General features: G+C 39.8%; 1 protein-coding gene across 1 annotated transcript in view; it reads right to left on the bottom strand.

Moving 5' to 3' along the window:
• cacna1db (calcium channel, voltage-dependent, L type, alpha 1D subunit, b) overlaps positions 1-16,538 on the bottom strand; it is a 114,513-nt gene that overhangs the window by 10,300 nt on the left and 87,675 nt on the right. The window contains exons 29-39 of the mRNA XM_050063865.1: positions 16,208-16,285; positions 13,189-13,245; positions 12,192-12,320; positions 11,006-11,071; positions 10,736-10,827; positions 10,469-10,628; positions 10,223-10,350; positions 9,902-9,998; positions 8,637-8,739; positions 7,475-7,576; positions 1,918-2,054 (exon numbers count right to left, since the gene is read on the bottom strand). Of these exons, the coding sequence (XP_049919822.1) occupies positions 1,918-2,054; positions 7,475-7,576; positions 8,637-8,739; positions 9,902-9,998; positions 10,223-10,350; positions 10,469-10,628; positions 10,736-10,827; positions 11,006-11,071; positions 12,192-12,320; positions 13,189-13,245; positions 16,208-16,285 (1,149 nt within the window). The remainder of the gene's footprint in view (positions 1-1,917; positions 2,055-7,474; positions 7,577-8,636; positions 8,740-9,901; positions 9,999-10,222; positions 10,351-10,468; positions 10,629-10,735; positions 10,828-11,005; positions 11,072-12,191; positions 12,321-13,188; positions 13,246-16,207; positions 16,286-16,538) is intronic.

Here is a 16,538-nt window from a genome sequence, read left to right on the forward strand (position 1 = left end):
ACCTCTCTAAAGCAAGGCCCTTGCTATATATATATATATAAAAGCATAATTATAAGGCTACAAAAACCAAACGAATTTTATTTTATAGCGATTATACACTTATATAAACATATTAATGGGTAGAATATTCAGATTCAGATTTGACAATAAACCATGCCAAATATTACACACTGGCCCTTTAATGTTGCCAGACGTTCCACTTTATTTCAGGTGACAACACATCTCTGCCCAGACAGATCCACAGCAGTCTTAACAGAGCTATTCAGAAATGCTGACATGGTTTTAAAGGTCAACAGAGCAAATCCCATATCTTCTGGCGGTTTACTGCTCTGTGGAGCATAAAAGTAAGACAAGTAGGGTGACTTTCAGAGGGTCACTTCTTGATTTTAGTTTTACTTGTCTGAGTTACTCTGGAAAAAAGTTCTTATAGGAGCCATTACTTCGGTAGAAAGTTGTTTCAATGAAAACATGACAGTGTTCTCTGGATTATCCAGAGACACTGGATTTGCAGAGAGTGATGTTGCTCCTCAATGTTTCTTTGATCTTTCAATGCTGTGAGCAACACAAAAGAAATTCTGTTCACCTTCATTTTCCCATGGAGAAGGTAGGATCTATAACAACGAGGGGCTTTTTGGAGAGACTTGAGCAAAGATTAGTCACTGGTGATACTGGGCTGACTTTTTTTTCTTTTCTTTTTTTTTTAACTTTATTTTTAGATTTTTGTTATAAAGGAACATAAATCTAACAGACAGGTCACCATGGGTAATACAATACAATTCTTGTGTTTTCAGTAGTCAAATGTGTTAAGGGTTACTTTTCTCAGTAGTCGATACTGGGCTGACTTTGTGTGCTGTGGTTCTTAAAGTCTAGACCTGAGTTTTTTATTAAACTAATATTTCTAAGTTGATGTTTGGTTTTCAGTGACAGAGCTGATGTGTGAATCACTTTTTACACTTGGTTTTAAAATCTGTCTTGGACAAATGGATCACAAGTGGACAGCCCTAAATACAAATGTAAAGGACCACCAAGACTCCTAGTGATCCGATTACTTAAGGTGGTCCTGGACCCAACTGACTGCCTATCTTTTGTAGTGTAAATGCTAATGCTTCCTGATGCGTCTCCAACAAGGACATAACAGGAAAATATGCACTCAGTGCACAATGTGGTGGTTGTTTTAGTGACAGGACGCCAACGCTCTACAACTTGCCCAATTTACGATGAGTTGGTTGCTGTGTTGTGTGACTGTCCATTATTTTGCCCTATGGAAGGAAATGTGTTGGATTCTGCGGACAGCGATATCTCAAGCTGTTCCTGACATAACTGCTAACGTGAGTGGTGAGCATCAACGTAATAAACGTGCGCAGGGCCCTTTGAACTTCCACTATAAGTGACGTAGAAAGTAATGAAATCTGAACATGACTGGTCAGCTGGAGATGCATGATAGACACAGGTGTGAATGGTGATATGTCTCGGCTGTCCACTTGTGTTCGGAACACTGAAGCATACTTTAAAACCAAGTGTAAAAAAGGTCAGAGTTGGCTCTAATTTAGATGAAGGGCATTTGGTAAAATTCAGTCAATGATTTGGTCAACGCACTGATAGAGTGAATCTGTGGGACTATGAACACCAGCATGATACACTGTAGTGTTGTGACAATACTGAAATTTCCAACTTCAATATAATACTTTAAAAAATACTAATATTTGATACAACAGGAAAACTGACATTGAGGGGAAAAAATGGAAATAAAAATTTGATGAAAAGATTGATATAAAAAGGTTTTCAACAGAGACTTTTCTTGCATAGTTGCAGAGAACAGCAGAACGACTGTAGTAAACATAAACAACAAGAGACAGTGAGAAAGCGCAGTTGGTATCGGTGCTTCAGTATTGTGGACAATGATTGTACTTTACTCACCTGTAGAGCCATGGTTGTGTTCAGTCTCTCCCACGAGCGCCTTCCTACAAGCCCTTGCTCTTTGCGCCTCTTGAACTTCCTGAAGTAGTCCTGTATCAGGAAGGTGGCATAGAACTTCCCCACTGTTACCTCGTCATCTGAGTGAACAGACCAGACACACCAAAGCCTCCCAGATCAACACCAAAATACCGAAACACCTCAACACTGAAAATCTGTTTGCATCTGTTTTCCATGACATTCAAAAAATAAAATCACTCAACAGAGATTTTACCCACAACTACCTCACCATCGAAGAGAACAGACACACATCTAGGCAGAAAAGTTCATTTGCGCAAAAACATATCAAAGCTGAAGTCCATAAACAGTAAACAAACATTCAGCTTCACCGCTGCAGAAAGTTATCTTAACAATCAAACAAAACACCTCTGTAACAATCACTATGAAAAAAATACCGAGACATGTTAATGAAGCGCCCTAACTCCCTGCTGCTTAAGCATTACAATAACTGCCCGGTCTTAGGAGTATCACAGCAGGCAAGTATACACACCACTGCTATATCAGGAGAGACTTCAGAGATTTGGTCTAAATACTGGCGCTTTAATTTTTTATTTTTCAACATTTAGGCCCAGTTGTTCAAAAAGTTTCATCTAGATTTGGAAATCCCATGTTTTGCTATCCAAGACCAGATAATCCATTTTACTTTTGTGCTGAGTTTCAAAGCATAATTGGATTAGATCACCCTGATGCAGATATACATTTTTCAAGAATACCAAATCTGGATAACCAGTGCTGTAAATGGGACTACACATTGCACTATAGGCTACTAGCTATGTAAACAACAGCCAGCTATGTGCTCTTTTTTTTTTTTTTTTTTGAAAAGATAGAAAACAACACAGGGGATCCATTTGTTAGAAACTCATTTCAACTGTGTCTTTGTAATCAATATAAAGTGATAAATTAAAGTTGAAGTTAAAATTAAATCAGCTGGATCACCATTCATCATTGAACACACCTGCCATTGAAACATTAGTCCTCAAATAAAGTTTGTTGCCTCAAGTCTGTGTGCTCCAGTTAACTTTGGCCCAGATCTCTGAAGTCTCTCCTGAAACAAGACTGCCCTACTCTCAGAGCACCCGACAGGCCTGCAAATCCTTGTGAGGCAGTTGACACAAGTTAACTCTTCATCCACACGCACCCCACTTAGACATGTTGTCTCGTGTCGTTTTTGATGAGTACATAAAAAACCAGTGGTCTTTATTATCTTTCTGGATGTGATACTGGCTGTGTTGACACAAAGCAAAGCACTGTTACATTCCTTTTCAATACAAACTTAAAAACCAAGGTGTAGCCAACATTTTTCTAGGCACTGTTTAAATGTCAGAACTGAATGCACATGAAGTGGGTGACTGCGCTCTGATAACAGAGCTGAATGTCATTTTCAAAAGCCTGTCAGAATCTGTAAGTGACATTTACACACACACGCAAATGTCTGCAGCAGGTTTTAACCAGACAACAGATAACATCTATGGCTGCAGCTCCAATTTTGCTTTGTCTCTGAAAACATGCATGTGGTTATGAAACACTCCTCCTGCGCACAAAAAGGAAAAACACACACAACTGCTCATGCAAGCGAGTGCATATGAGCCTTCTTGACCTTATAATGTACCAAAATCAGATTTCAGTTTTGTTTATTTTACAGTTATTTATGACTGCATTGTCTATGAGTCCAAACAGTTACTACCACTACCACACATACTGGTGCTACATCATATGACTACAGAGTTTACTACATTTAACATCCACCACTTCAGAGACAGACGAGCAGAGGTGTTTTGTATCTCTATATATCTCTGTAAAACAACATGATCCGCAGCAAGAAGCACATGCAAGAAGGCAGCGAAGAGAAGCAGCAAGGGTCAGATCTACAGCTCCCCTTTTGAGGGAGAACACACAAACTACATTTAGCCAGAGAAAGAGCTGTGACTACACACACTATCTGCCATGCAGGGAGGCTACTGAAGCATGGGTCTGATTCCCTCAGATAAGGTTGCGGAAGCAGAATGGGGACAAAGACTGAACAAGAAAACAGGCTGAATCTGGGTGTGTGGGGAACGTGGGATTTTTTGGTTTCATCGTCGACTTTCCTTGACCCATTTTAATGAGCAATGGTGACGAATGTCAGAAGGATGGATGCTTTAAGAGGGAATCACCGCTCTATCCAGATCTGGTGATCCATCTTAAAGCAGCTGACACATTTCCATTCCATTTCCTCTACATAACCCAAAACAGCCAGAGAGAAAGTGTGAAAGGCTCTGTTCAGAAAGAGAAACTGTGACCAAAAGCATACTTAAGGTGGTTTCACTAAACTGCATAATTCGCAAAGAGCATCTAATATCTAAAACATCCGTTTTATCAGACGTGCATGAATGTTTGGGCCATATTTTTGCCAGATAAATCACGTTTTCATAACACACTTTAGTTCAGATTTTTATGATTTCTGTTTCTTAAGCAAGTGATCTGCATCATTTTAATACATTTTTACTTGATAGCAGTTTCTCTTTCTGGGCAGACCCCGATGAAGTTTTAAAGAAAGAGGTATCAGTAGTTTCATGCCACCTGACTAAAACAGAATTGCCCCAGAGAGCTCAGGACGGCAGAAAGAGAAAAGAAGAAGGCCAGCGACTGACTGAGCACTCTACTGAAAGCAGAGGAAGCTGTGGAAGAGAGAGGCTCGGCAGAAAAGACTCAAGAAAACAAGAAGAGAGGTTAGCAAACTAACACACATAAAGACATGCAGTTGAATTAAGCTCTAAAAAACAGCAGAGCTGAAGCACTGTAAATGGTAAATGGACCTGCATTTGTATAGCGCCTTTCTAGTCATCTAGTGACCACTAAAAGCGCTTTTTTACACTACGAGTCACGTTCACCCATTCACACACACATTCATACGCTGGTGGCCGAGGCTACCATACAAGGTGCCACCTGCTACTCAGTTTTAACACACTCACACACACTGATGGAACAGCCATCGGGAGCAATTTGGGGTTCAGTATCTTGCTCAAGGATACTTCGACATGCAGCCTGGAGGAGCCTGGGATTGAACTGCTGATCTTTTGATTGGTGGACGACCCGCTCTACCTCTGAGCCACAGCTGCCCCAAACAAGCAAACAAGGACACTGGAAGAACTACATGAACACAACTAGAGGAAGCTGTATGTGCACGTTAGACTTAGGTGTGCCTATACTCAGCCTTCTATTAGTAAGGTTTTTTTTGTGTAAGGTGAAAAATAATCCAAAGTAACTACCACAAATGACTCAACTAAGATGTGGACAACTAATCATGTTATTTGACCAGCTTTGCATGACTGTGCAATATAAACACACATAAGAACAAAATATAGCAAACCACATAAGTCTATCAGATTTGGCTGAAGATACAGGAACAAATGTCACATTTGTTTTAACTTAAAGAAAAAAAAAAAAACTTCAACATATTAAGCAGTATAGTTAAGATTGAGTCAGCAATACAAGTTTTGTATGGATTTTGGGGCATAATTGTGCAACTATGATGTATGAATAACCACCCAAACTAATGCTGATGGGACTGCTTGTGGAAAACAGATCGAACCTTTGATAAACTCTGCTGGAAATTCACCTACGCCTAAAAAAAAAAAAAAAACAATTCTTCATCGAGTTCTTGAAACTAACGGCCAGAGGGTTTTTGTTGAGATTGTTGATAAAGATGACTGTGAGATGACTTGAAGAATAAATCCACAGAAAGGAAACTTGCTAAAAATGTGCTTAAACATATCTGTGTCAGCATCAGACACAGTATACAAGCAAACAACATATAAAAACATCAGCATAATCAAGTATCTGCTTCTTTGTGTGTTTTTTTAAAATCCAATATACGCTCTGTCTACAGCGAGGGGGTGCTGCAGGAAGGGAGAATGTAGAACCTGAGACGGCGAGATTTATGATAAACAAAACCGTAGCATTATGACAGAAACCACAGCTGATCTGTGACTGGCTGACAGAGATAAGGAGAGTTTCTGTGAAGTGAAGTACTGTGCGTGGTAACCCTGTCTATTTCATTGTTTCTTTTGGACAGTAAGTGGGCCTCGTTGCTTCAGAAAGAAAAAAAAGAAAACAGAAAAACAGATTAACTCTCAACACCTGTTTTTTAAGTAATTTGACCTGTGTTACCACTGTGTAGACCTGAAAGATGACTTTAAAAAGTTTTTTTTTAGTCAGCTTTTCATCTTAAAAAAGTACCAAAGTGTTTTTTACAAAAATATAATAAGTTTTTACAAAAGATAGTTTGACAGTAGGATAAGCACAGGTATAAATATTATAATTAAAGAAGTACTACCACAATAAAGGGGGTTGTCACAAGAAACTAGGTCATCTATGCAGGAGAAAGATGCAAATACCTTGAATACCTGAAATTGGCGCTACATGACCAGAGAAAACAGAGAAAAAGGACTGTGGCATGTGTTTTTGCTCAAGAGGTAGCAAACCTACAACTGCCAGAATGCACTGCGCCACACCGGACCGATAAACGCTCCCGCTGGTTGGTGATATAATGCTGTACTGCAATTAGCTGCTTCAGTTTCAGGGTCCTGGTGTTGTGCACGCTACCTCATTGTCACACTGGCATGGCAGCGAGAGCCACTGTTAATGTTGTCAGTAACACCTGTGCTTTTCCTGCTGTTACAAGTCAAAATGTCTGCAGTGAAAAAGGACTATCTGACAGCATAATCCACTGCTATGCTTTCCATCTGTATGATCAGCATGTTCTGAACACTAAAACATAAAAAAAAAAATGTTGCTAAATATTTGTATCTTGGCTTCAGAGCTTTGAGAGTAGTGTATTAAACTGTGTGAAAAGATGGCAGACACTGAGCATATGGATGGACAGCAGAGAAGTAGATTAGGTCAGGAGTTGGTCAAAATGTTTCTATGGATTCTTGATACATTTTCTCGTTTATGAAAACTTATCAGTTGTGGAATTTATTGTAACTGACACTAACTCAAGATTACTGTAGCGTATGTCTTAGTGTGAAAGAAAATAATCAACAACTGAAAGCCCCCTTTCAAGCCTAGGGTTAGTGTTTGATAGCCAGAAGAACACCAAAATGTATATGAAATGAAGTGTGAAGTGTGGTGTGAGGTACGGACATCATTCAGTAAAGGGAAAGTGTGTAAATGGCACTGACTTCCTTTTGAAATTCAAATTAGGGGGGTTATATATTTGTATTCCAACGAATGTCCTCTGTCCCATCACATCCTCTTTCTATAAATACACAGGCGTAGAATAATTTGCTGTGGGACTTCCAAAACATTTTGATGACGTTAAAGTTGACATCATTAACTCTCGGAAAATACAAATGAGAAGCAGCGTGTATTCAAATTAACTGAGAGAACAGTACAGAGGAGGAGAGGTACGCAGTGAGGTTATTGTTTGAACTGTGAATGATGCTTAAAAGCAAATGGAGTTCACTGTTTATGCAAAATGGGTTGACCTGCTGTGCCTGTGTGTGTAATGACCACTGACCGCCTGCAGGAGGCACCACTTGGTCCAGCAGCTTCATGCTGGTTCTCTTCCAGATCTTCTTAATCACAGCTCTAAGCTCCTCATTGGCCTGCTCCAGGTTACCTTGGAAATGGCAGAAAAGGTGAAATGTTTAACTGTAAGGTCACTTTGGTTTAAAACAAGTGACAAACACACACACACAAAGATCGCAACACATATCTTGACATTTAAAATAAATACACAAAATTCCTGATAATGATGATGATGATGATAATGAATGGATTAAGCATCAAATGCCCTCTGTCTTGCAAACACAAAATTGAGCACAAAAGTAAATGATCTGATTCAGTCACATGACTGTGAAGTGTAGTTTTGATGCTGTGTTATGTGTATTAAAGCTGTTGGTATTGAGAAGAGACGACTACTACTACTCTATAACTCCCTCTTGTGGCAAAATGTCGAACTAGAATATGGGCTTCCTGACCACAGGGAGTGCAAGACAGCTGACACAGTCAATAATGGAAAGCTCTACTCGACACAGTTGTGAATAGGGGAGTATTACACCAACAGTCGAAGTACCCTGACATGACAGTGAGTAAAAACACACTAGATGAGGCATCCCAGAGAAAACAATTTGAAAGAAGGACATGGTGTTACCTTAAAATCCCATAAGGAGTCAGTCAATATATAAATACATTTAATTCTCAAATGAATGAAAAAACAAATAAACATTGAAGATTCAGAAGTACAACTTTGTTTGCCCACTGAACGAGGCTAAAAAACTGGACCATGGTAGAAGGTAATTACTGGTATAGGGATTACTTGCCAAGATGCCAACGTGTCTCTGTCCATGACTCTGTGGATCATGAGTTATTAACTGACCACATTACAAACACACTGCATGCTGTAGTGGCTTCTCTGGGCTGTCATCTCAAATAGCTTTTACGCCTGAGAAGTTCCAGTGCATACGACAGGACGCTCTGGCCCAGTTACTCACTTGTGCTCCATCTTCTTACCTCATGGTCACACAACCTAAATCTATTGCATTCTGTTAGTTCCTCCTTTTTACTGAGCAAAAGGACAAATGCACAGCTCAAAAAAGCTCAACCAAACAGGAGCAGTCCATAAGAATAGAACAAATCGTACTGCAGGTCTCTGATGGATCTTGAAGGTGCAGACTCACCCTCAGTCTTAATCTTGAGAGCAGTGCGGACCAGAGCAAACAAGGTGGCATTAAACATGACTGTCCCATCGCTGTTTAGGGGCATGTTCATCGCCACCAGACGCTGCAACAGAAGTACAGATTAACAGTGATGCATCAAATGTGAAAATAGCAGATGCATGACTGATTTTTAAAATCGGTACATGTTTTTTTTAAACAAGTTTCTTGGAAGTTGTGTCTCTGTCTGTAATTTTCAACCCGCACTTGCAAACTGCAATTTGTTTATTGTTGACCACTACATAGTTTCGTACACAAACGAAATTATCTTTAGTATCATTTTTCCAACTGGCGCTCAATAATGTTAGTTCTTTATGGTTCTCTCCTGCAACTTTGGATGTTGTCGGATTGGTTCAAACTAAGTGGCTCTGAAGAATTAAGTGTCGACTTGCTGGGAATTAATAGCATTAACGTTTGTTGATTCAGGAAATAAACTGATATGAGGCTCACTTTTCCAATAACACTTTTTAATTTTTGCGCTTAGGGCAAGGTATCAAGTACTTTCAATTCAAAAGGCTCGAATCCAAGTCATGTGACTCGAGTCCACATCTCAAAATTAGCATTCTCAGAACCCATCGGCTGTATTCAGCATCTGACTTCCAGCAGACGGCGATACAGCCTCTGGGGGCAAACCCCCAATTTTTTAGCATTACGGTTTGATTTGGGCGGAGGAGGCGAATTTCCGTTTACGACTTCGTTTATATATAAATAAATATGCTTAACCATTGCGATGGATTCAGAGTTTGCAGTGACGCCAATAATGTTCCGCTTCGTTAGTTCACCGCACGGACCATTTAACCTGGCAACAACTGCAGCCGGCTCAAACGTGATTGGTCAATATCACGCGGACTACAAACAGCCTACAACCGGAAACCAAGGCTCTTCTGCTCTTCTTCCGGAGGCAAGATCTCCGGGGTTTGCCTACAGACTCTACATTCACTGAATGTAGAGTCTGTATATAGAGACTAGAAAATTAGTAATGTGAATTCTATGAATTTATATGTTAATGATGTACAAAACCTTTCATGTATTTTTGTCACCCTCAACATTCACCACAACAGTGGATGTGCATTTCTCCATCTCTATCTGTGTGAGTGTGTTGTTATGCTGTAAAGCCCTGTGAGGCAAATTGTGATTTGTGATATTGGGCTTTATAAATAAAATTGATTGATTGATTGATTGATTGATTGATTGATTGATTGATTGATTGATTCTGTTTTGAAACCCACCTTACAGGCCACTCTGTGAGGGCAGAGCTTGCCAAACCCAAGTGGAGGCTGGATCCTCCTCAGCAGAGTCACCACATCAAGGTGCTTTATCCTGCCCCTGACAACAAGATACATTTAAATATTAGGCACTATAACACAGTCTTCACTGACAGCAGAGGTCCTGATAATAAGTTACTGATAATCGGTAGGTGCACTTCACAGGGACTGTTACAAAACAATCACCATCCTATGTGTACTGACACAAATATTCTATAGCAGAAGTATACATGATGAAAAAAAAAACTTTTGTTGGTTCTTTCCAAATGAGTCCTGAACACTCACTTGGCCTCAGGGTCATATTCAGACCAGATCCTTTTAAACTCATCCAGGTGATGCGGCCCAAGAATGGACCAATCACGGGTCAGATAGTCAAAGTTATCCATGATGACAGCAACAAACAGGTTGATGATCTGAAACCAGAACAGGCGATATTTTCTGTATCTTTTGGTATTTCATTTTATACAGAAATGCTCAAGTCTGAGCTCAAACATTACAGGTACTGCACAAAGTGAAATGTCTGAAGATTACCAGGAAAGCACAGAGCATGTAGAAGCTGATGAAGTATATAATGGCAAAGCCGCTGCCACAGGTTCTTTCCTCTCCAGGGTTGTAGTCCGACTCTGAATCACAAAGCTTCCCCGGCAGACAGGCTAGCATGATCTCCTGCCAGGCCTCACCTGTGGCACACCTAACATAGAATAAGAAACAACATTACCACAGAAGAAGAATGAGGGATTTGAGCATCTGTGTGACTCATACCAGCTTTATAACCAACTATTTTAGCTACACAAACACCTGAAGAGCATCAGGACAGCTTGAGGAAAGGTTTGAAAGTTGTTGTTGCGGTTGATTTGTGTCCCATCTACCATGGCTATTTTCCCAAATACCTGGAAAAAGAAAAAAAAAAAGACACAGAAACATCATTTAAAAGAATCAGCCAGCCTGCTCAAATTCTAACAAAAATACAAGACAAATAAAATAAAACAATTAAATTATCTGTTACACAATTAAAACAGTCGCTGAATATGCCCTGCAGGGTGTCAAACAGGTTATTAACAGTATTACCTGCATTCCAATTACAGCATAGATGAAGAACAGCATGGCGATCAGGAGTGCAACGTAGGGAAGAGCCTGGGTGGCAAAAAAGAGGAAAGGGTGAGACATTGCTACGTCACTATCTGCGGTCTGTTATTCAAATGAAGTGCATTGTCAAACCACACTTAATCACCAGATCCACTGGTTTACTTGATTAAAACTTGTACACCTAGCCCCATGTTGGAAAATGTATATTCTCTTGTCTTGGTATGCTATATAGTTTCTTTAAAGCTACCCATGAATTGCAGTTATGCTGGTTATAAGCCTGCTACCCAGCAACCAGTTTCACAGGGTTAGATCTCTCGCCAGGGACCGTTTCATCCCAAAATCAGAAACACATTTTCCTTCTTACCTGTAAGTGCTATTTATCAGTCTGGATTGTTTTGGTGCAAGTTGCTGAGTGTTGGAGATATCAGCCATAGAGATGTCTGCCTTCTCTCCAGTATAACAGAACTAAACGGCACTTAGCTTGTGGTGCTCAAAGCAACAACAAAAAAAAATACATTTTAAAAACTCAACAGCAATGTCTTTGTCTATAAATTCTGACCCAGTGACTCAAGATAATCTACAGACCTTGTTGTGAGCAGCTTCATTTAGGAACTATTTTCTTTCACTGCACAGAAGGAAGCGTGCATCTACACATGGACGAGAGGGTCGTGCTCGTGACAGCACAAGTTGTCATCATTAATAGTGTCCTCCGTGGCTGAGCTGTAATGTTAGCTAGCTCACCAGTGCTAGGTGAGCTAGCAGGAGATACACGCTTCCTTCTGTGCAGTGACACGGTTGGCGAGTGTAGTTTTTGTAGTAAGAAAATGTGTCCTACATAAAACTGCTCACAACAAGGTCAGCAGATTATTTTGAGTAACCAGGTCATGATTTCTGGAAAGAGACATTGCTGCTGAATTTTTCAAATATATTTTTTGGGTGCTTTGATCACCACAAGCTGAGTGCCATCTAGTTCCATTAAACCGGAGAGAAGGCAGACATCTCTACAGCCAATATTGAGCCTGATTAATAAATAAAACAACAGTATGTATTTTTGAATTTGGGGTGAACTAAACTTAACTTGTGTAGTAATGTAATCTCTTGTCTCACTTGTTCATAATATTGCAGATTCAAGTAGGCTGTGTATTGGTGACATATGTTACAGTCTCACCTGGAAGGACTTGATGAAAGTCCACAGCAGAGTCCTGATGCCCTCCCCCCGGCTCAGAAGTTTGACCAACCGCATCACTCTAAACAGGCGGAAGAAGGTGATGGAGATGCGAGCGCTGTCCTCTGTGTTCTGAGGTGGAGGACGTGGAAAGTGATAGAGGATGAAAAAACAGAAGGCGTACCATCCAAACACAGACAGAAATAAAGCTTGGTATCGCTCATTCATTCATGCAGTCAGTCATACATGCTTTCTTTCAGTCACCATGTATGAGTCATATTAGCTAACAAGCAACATAGAAATAGATGAAAACTGTTATGAAGAAATTTTCCTATTTGTGATCTCTCTGCATCGTTGCAATGACAACAATCAATGTGCATGCAGAGTATACATATCTTAAATACCATTCCATAACTAACAGACCTGGAGCACTTACACATACAGCACATTTAACTCTGGATAACTGAGTCAAAACAGGCAACAGACAGATCATCTGCAGTCCAAAGACAAACAAACCAAAGGACAAACTGTAATTGAGTTTTCTCAACTGATACAAACATCATGATGGATCTCTTCTTGTTACAGAACAATCACATAAGACCTTTGACAAGAAATGTAAACACACAACCGTGCATAACTATACAATGTTGGCAATTTGATTACACACCCTTGGGCGTGCCATGAAATGACGAAATGAGACAAAAGACCATACAGTGTTATCTGTTCATCTTCATCATGCCATGCACCCAGACAGGACGAGGTCATAACAAGATAAATGTCAGCTGAACCATGAAACTGGAGGCAAAATGCAACAAATGCAACCAGGTCGATTCAAAACAAAACATTGAGTCTTCAATCACAAACCATCGCACAACTGAATACGTGAGACCATAAAGCATCTCAATGTTTTCATCAGTAAGTGAGAGACAGAGAGTGACAACAAAAATATATTGATGCTGGGTGATCACAAAAAGGTGAGGGGCTTTAATCATTTTCTTACCCCTGGCTCCACTATCACCTTGACGACAGGAATGGCTGCCGACTTGAAATCAAAAGCCTAAGGTTAATAAAAGATACACAAACCAGCTGTACAGCATCACACCGTTCACGAGTCAATGCTGCTGCAAACATCCTATATCATCATTGCCTATGACTTATTTGACATTTAATTGCATTAAAAATATCAGAAGCACCCTCACATAAAACAACACAGCATTACGTTTTATACCACAAACAAGAACACCATCATCGTAAAGTATGTCATGCAAAAGCTTTACCACATACTCTCAGCAGTGACACCAGACATGATGCAAGCATTCAGTGGTCAAGAAGATTTTGCTCTTTATCAAAATACTAATAAAGTTAACTGTTGGCATTAAGTATAAGGAGAAAACATACATGATACACCCTCTTAAAGAAAAATACTGATATTGTTCATTTTGCTTTTTTTACATTTCACCTCATGATTTTGCAATTCATGCTGAATGTCACGACGTATTCTTTTTTTTTAATTATAGTATGACCTTTCAGGATTAAGCCTGATTTAAATTAACTGTTGTCCTAGCAAACACCGACATCCTTAACAAAATAAATAATAATAAAAAACTGATTTTTTTTAAATTATCATTATTTTATACTTATTTATCAGAGACACAACTCTCTTCCTTTTATGAGTGACTGTAGCTTTGAAGCTTTCTTTTTCTTTCTTAGCTAAGAGACTGAGTCGTGCTTTTTTTACCGACTGTCTCTATACCACTTAGAGAACAACCCCCACTAATCTGGTTTCAAGGCAGGCACTTAACTGAAAAGGCCACATTTATGGTAACTGTGCTCCATACTGCTATAGTAAGCCCTGTCCTCAAACTTTTACACGCATCTGACCCAGTGAAAAACCAGATCCTCCTCTCCACCCTTAAAGAAATGTGAGTCCTAGGCTGTACACTCTTTCTGTTTGCATCTTACCTGCCTCACCAAGTGACATGGAAAGTATCTGTGTCTGAACAGCGCAGCCTGACAACAGGAGCTCCACAGGACTCCATGCTGGGCCCTCTACTATTCTCCCTCTACACAGGGAAGCTTAGTGCTGCCATACACTCACATGGCTTCTCCTACCACTGCTATGCTGATGAAACCCAGCTTGTTCTACATTCCACCCTGTTGTTTTCCATTCTGAATGGACTGCAAGTGACGCAAACGTGTCAACTTTGTAAAAAACACACTTTATTTTGAAATACAGGGAATTTCCAGCAGAGAGTGTTTATTTTGAAGTGATGTTTCCTGCTGTGGAGTGAGTAACAGACAGCTACCTGACAGAGACAGTAGACTAGCTTGACGACATGGCCAAACGCAAGTATGATGATGAATGTATTAAAGTGTGTGGACCTTGAACAAATGGCTAGGGAGGAATCTGGACCTCGTGGCTGGACCAGTTTAGAGTTTGACCAGTGATGGTGTACAGTGTGTGTATTACCTAAAACATTCACTCAAAGCACGAGACAGACAGGACAAACAAACTTATTCATAACATGGACAAGCCGGCAGCAAGCATGGAGTCAGTGTTAACAACAGCTGCTGCAAACCAGGGTGCAGAGTGGCCTTGCAGTAGCAGCACAGCAGATTCAAAGGAGTTACGTTTGACACAAAATGATTACAGCCAAGATTTTTAAATGATAGCTGGTGAAAACAACAGTTCCCAAATTTGGAAGCTTTTATAACTTGCTTTTTTTTAATCGATTAATTGTTAAAAAAAGAAAAGAAAAAAACAAAAAGGCTGGTTCGTGGGGATTTTAAGGACTCAATAAAAAACTGGGACATATCAGCATGTTGAAGTTTGTTTTTTTATAAATATATTCTCAATGAATATTATTTGAATATATAAAAAATAAAATTACTGTACATCTACTGTATGTTCACAACCTGTAGTTTTCCTTTACACCAGAGGAGTGTGACAAATTATTATATATAATTATTATAACACTTAATATCATAACACATGTGAAAGTCTTCCTTCACCTTTTTTTTCTTTATTTCTGTTCAGTTACAGAATTATTTAATGTGGACAGGAGAATCATGGTTCTCACAATAAACAAATGCAACTGTTAAATGCAAACAAAATTAGTTGAGCAACCCCATAACAATTTTACCATATCATGAAACTGGTTTTATGACAAATGCTGGAGTTGGGAAGAACAGTGATTTATGCATAAAAAAGATCGTTGTGATCTTGAATGCAACTCTGATGCTAAAGCAAGGCCCTCCTGCTGGGAGTGTCACAGTAAGACAGGCTTGTATGTGTGATAAATGACTACTTACATTGATCTCAGTGATGGCAATGTCAACCACGCTACCCACAACAATTAAGGCATCAAACGTGTTCCATGCATCAGCAAAATAGTTCTGCAAGCACGAGCAACAAAGACGCACAGAGAAAGAGAAAGAGAGACAACAGAGCAAGAAAGAAAATGTAAAAAGAAGGATTATGAAAGATAGAAAGAGGAGACCATCAAAAAGTTGTGATTAGATTTAAGAGAGTGAGGTGGAAAATAAAATCCTTCCTGCCACTGAGTCTGTGAGAGTTAAATTCATAGAAATTATTTACTTGGCTATCCTATATTTCAAATTAGCCATCTGTCATTAAGCATCCATTTCAAAAAACATTTTTACTCCCAGTGATACAGTGGCAGGCTGACAGAAATGGCCACCATAGACTTAAAACTAAACAATTTAACAAGATCTTAACACTGTGGAGCAGCAGCTTCATATAATGCATGTGTTAGCATTTAACATGCAGGCAGCTGACTCAATTTTTTCCAGCCAATCAGCATGTATTTGGTCTATGGTGCTCACAACAGATTCAACAGACTTGCTTAATGAGCCAACCTAAAAAGATAACACAAATTTAAGACAGGAGGGAGGGAAAGGAGGAAAGAAGTGAAGGAAGGAAAAAACGGAAAGTGGCAGCAGCAGTGGGAGAGCAGGAAGAGGGATTGACAGAGTTGTACATACTAAGGTCTTTCTACCTGACTGAGTATGATGTCGACTACACTGCCAATCACGACCAGAGCATCGAAGACGTTCCAGGCGTCCCCGACATAGCCCTGATATGGCAGCATGCACAGCCAGCAGGAGGAGAGGGGAAGGCAGGAGAGGAGGGGGAAGCAGGGGAAGTATAAGAGGTAGAGAGGTTACGGTGAGGAGTAATGGAAGGTGACGATAAGGCAGCCAGTGGGCAAAGAGCCCAAGAGGTAAGGTAAGAGGGTCAGGAAGAGTGTATGAGGGCTGGGTTAAAAGGAAAAGTGGAGTGCTTTCAGACAAAAGTCATAGCCTACGTTCAGACTGCAGGCATATCAG

The sequence above is a fragment of the Epinephelus moara genome, chromosome 16, assembly GCF_006386435.1.
Source record: "Epinephelus moara isolate mb chromosome 16, YSFRI_EMoa_1.0, whole genome shotgun sequence".
In the NCBI taxonomy this organism is placed as follows: Eukaryota; Metazoa; Chordata; class Actinopteri; order Perciformes; family Serranidae; genus Epinephelus; species Epinephelus moara.